Raw genomic sequence first — 1,530 nt, 5'->3', positions numbered from 1 at the left:
CGCGCCCTCTCGGCTCGGTACTGTGTGTGCAGAGGGGCCTCACCCAGGCTCATGTGCAGCAGCAGGTGTGCGTCCAGCAGCTCCAGCGTCACATAGTCGCCCTGGGCGCCCTCAGCGTGCAGCAGGAGCCCGTCTTTCTCCTCCGTCTTGAAGCTGAGCGCGATCACGTCCCACAGGCTGCGGCTGACGCCTCGCGGGAAGCGGTAGGAGATGGCGTCGTCGCCATCAAAGTAGAGGACGTCGGACTCTGCAGGGTGGAGGTCGGCGGTGGGCCGCTGTGCTGGGGAGCCCACCCCAATCTCCACCTCCCGGCCCGCGGCTCACTGTAGGGGCAGCCATAGAGGCCGAGCCGCAGGCCGATCTTGCCGCGAGGATTCCAGGCCAGGGGCACAATGCGCACGTAGCGCGCTGTGAAGTGGTAATGCAGGTCGTGGCGCACCACCGCGGACTCGTTCATATTGCCGAAGAAGGTCTGCGAGGCAGGGAGAGTGCGGACGGCGTCCTGTCCCAGTCACCACCCCCTGCCCCGAGCGCAGATCAAATGGCATCTCCTCCTCCACTTCACCGGGGGTGCTGCAGTCCCATCCCATCCGGTCCCCTGAAATTCACCCGTCCCTCCCGCCGGTGCCCAGAGTACCGCATTGTGCCCTTGCTGGTAGAATGGTGTCCAGCTGTCCACACGGTCGCCATACAGCAGCATGTAGCGTGTGACCCAGTCCCAGGAGTTAAAGGAGCCCTGCGTGGCCACAGCGCGGATCCTGTGCTTCTTCATTAGGTCGATCTGCAGCCAGGGGTTCGAGTCCCGGGTGTGGGGTGACCACCCGCTTATGCCTGTGGAGAGGCAAGGACTTTCACCACCCACACCTCCCCAGCCCTTGGAGTCCCCACCTGCTGGGGCGGGCGGCAGCTCACCGTGCAGCCGAGCGAAGCGGGCAGTGGTGAAAAGCCCATAGTAGGAGGAGGCGCCCAGGGAGCGGGCGTAGAGCGGCCCCACCAGCTCCTCATCGCAGCCGTCTAGGGTGGGGAGGGGAGCTGTCACTCAGCGTCTCCCCGGGTCTTTCCAAAGGCCGGTGCCCAGAGCGGCCCAGTCCTCTCCGCTGCCCCCCAGCGGCAGACCTGCCCACCTAGAGGCCCCAGCTCATCCTGGGCTGCAGCACCAGCTGCACGTGCGAGGGGGGTTCATCTCTCCCGGTGCCCTCAGGCCAGACCCTCGCCAGCCGCTGCCTACCCTGGTCCAGTGTCCCCTCAGCACCACCCAGAACCCCGGCGTCTTCCAGAGTCGAGTCAGCCCACGACACCAGCCCAGCTCCACCCTTCCCATCTGTCTCACTCATCAGACCCCCAAACCTGCACCACCCCAAAAGGCAGCCCTCCTCTCGCCACTCCCTAGCTCGCTGGGGTTATCCCGGTCCGGATCACCAACTCCGGCTTGGATCCCATCCCATCCCCAGCCCTGTGCCCAGCCCAGCCCCTGCCAGCAGCGGCACCCCGGCGGGGTCCCCGGCTCCTTGGCTCCTAGCCCCACACCCC

General features: G+C 66.6%; 1 protein-coding gene across 3 annotated transcripts in view; it reads right to left on the bottom strand.

Moving 5' to 3' along the window:
* The window catches only part of Cntnap1 (contactin associated protein 1), an 11,485-nt gene that overhangs the window by 9,320 nt on the left and 635 nt on the right, over positions 1-1,530 (bottom strand). For all 3 annotated transcript variants that reach the window (XM_033763062.1, XM_010635515.3, XM_033763061.1), the window contains exons 2-5: positions 913-1,014; positions 638-831; positions 325-472; positions 44-247 (exon numbers count right to left, since the gene is read on the bottom strand). In XM_033763062.1, the coding sequence (XP_033618953.1) occupies positions 44-247; positions 325-472; positions 638-831; positions 913-1,014 (648 nt within the window). The remainder of the gene's footprint in view (positions 1-43; positions 248-324; positions 473-637; positions 832-912; positions 1,015-1,530) is intronic.

Source organism: Fukomys damarensis, unplaced genomic scaffold (assembly GCF_012274545.1).
Source record: "Fukomys damarensis isolate Sample0158 unplaced genomic scaffold, DMR_v1.0_HiC HiC_scaffold_13, whole genome shotgun sequence".
Classification (NCBI taxonomy): domain Eukaryota; kingdom Metazoa; phylum Chordata; class Mammalia; order Rodentia; family Bathyergidae; genus Fukomys; species Fukomys damarensis.
The sequence above is the reverse complement of the archived record's forward strand: the minus strand, read 5'-3'. Positions and strand labels throughout refer to the sequence as shown.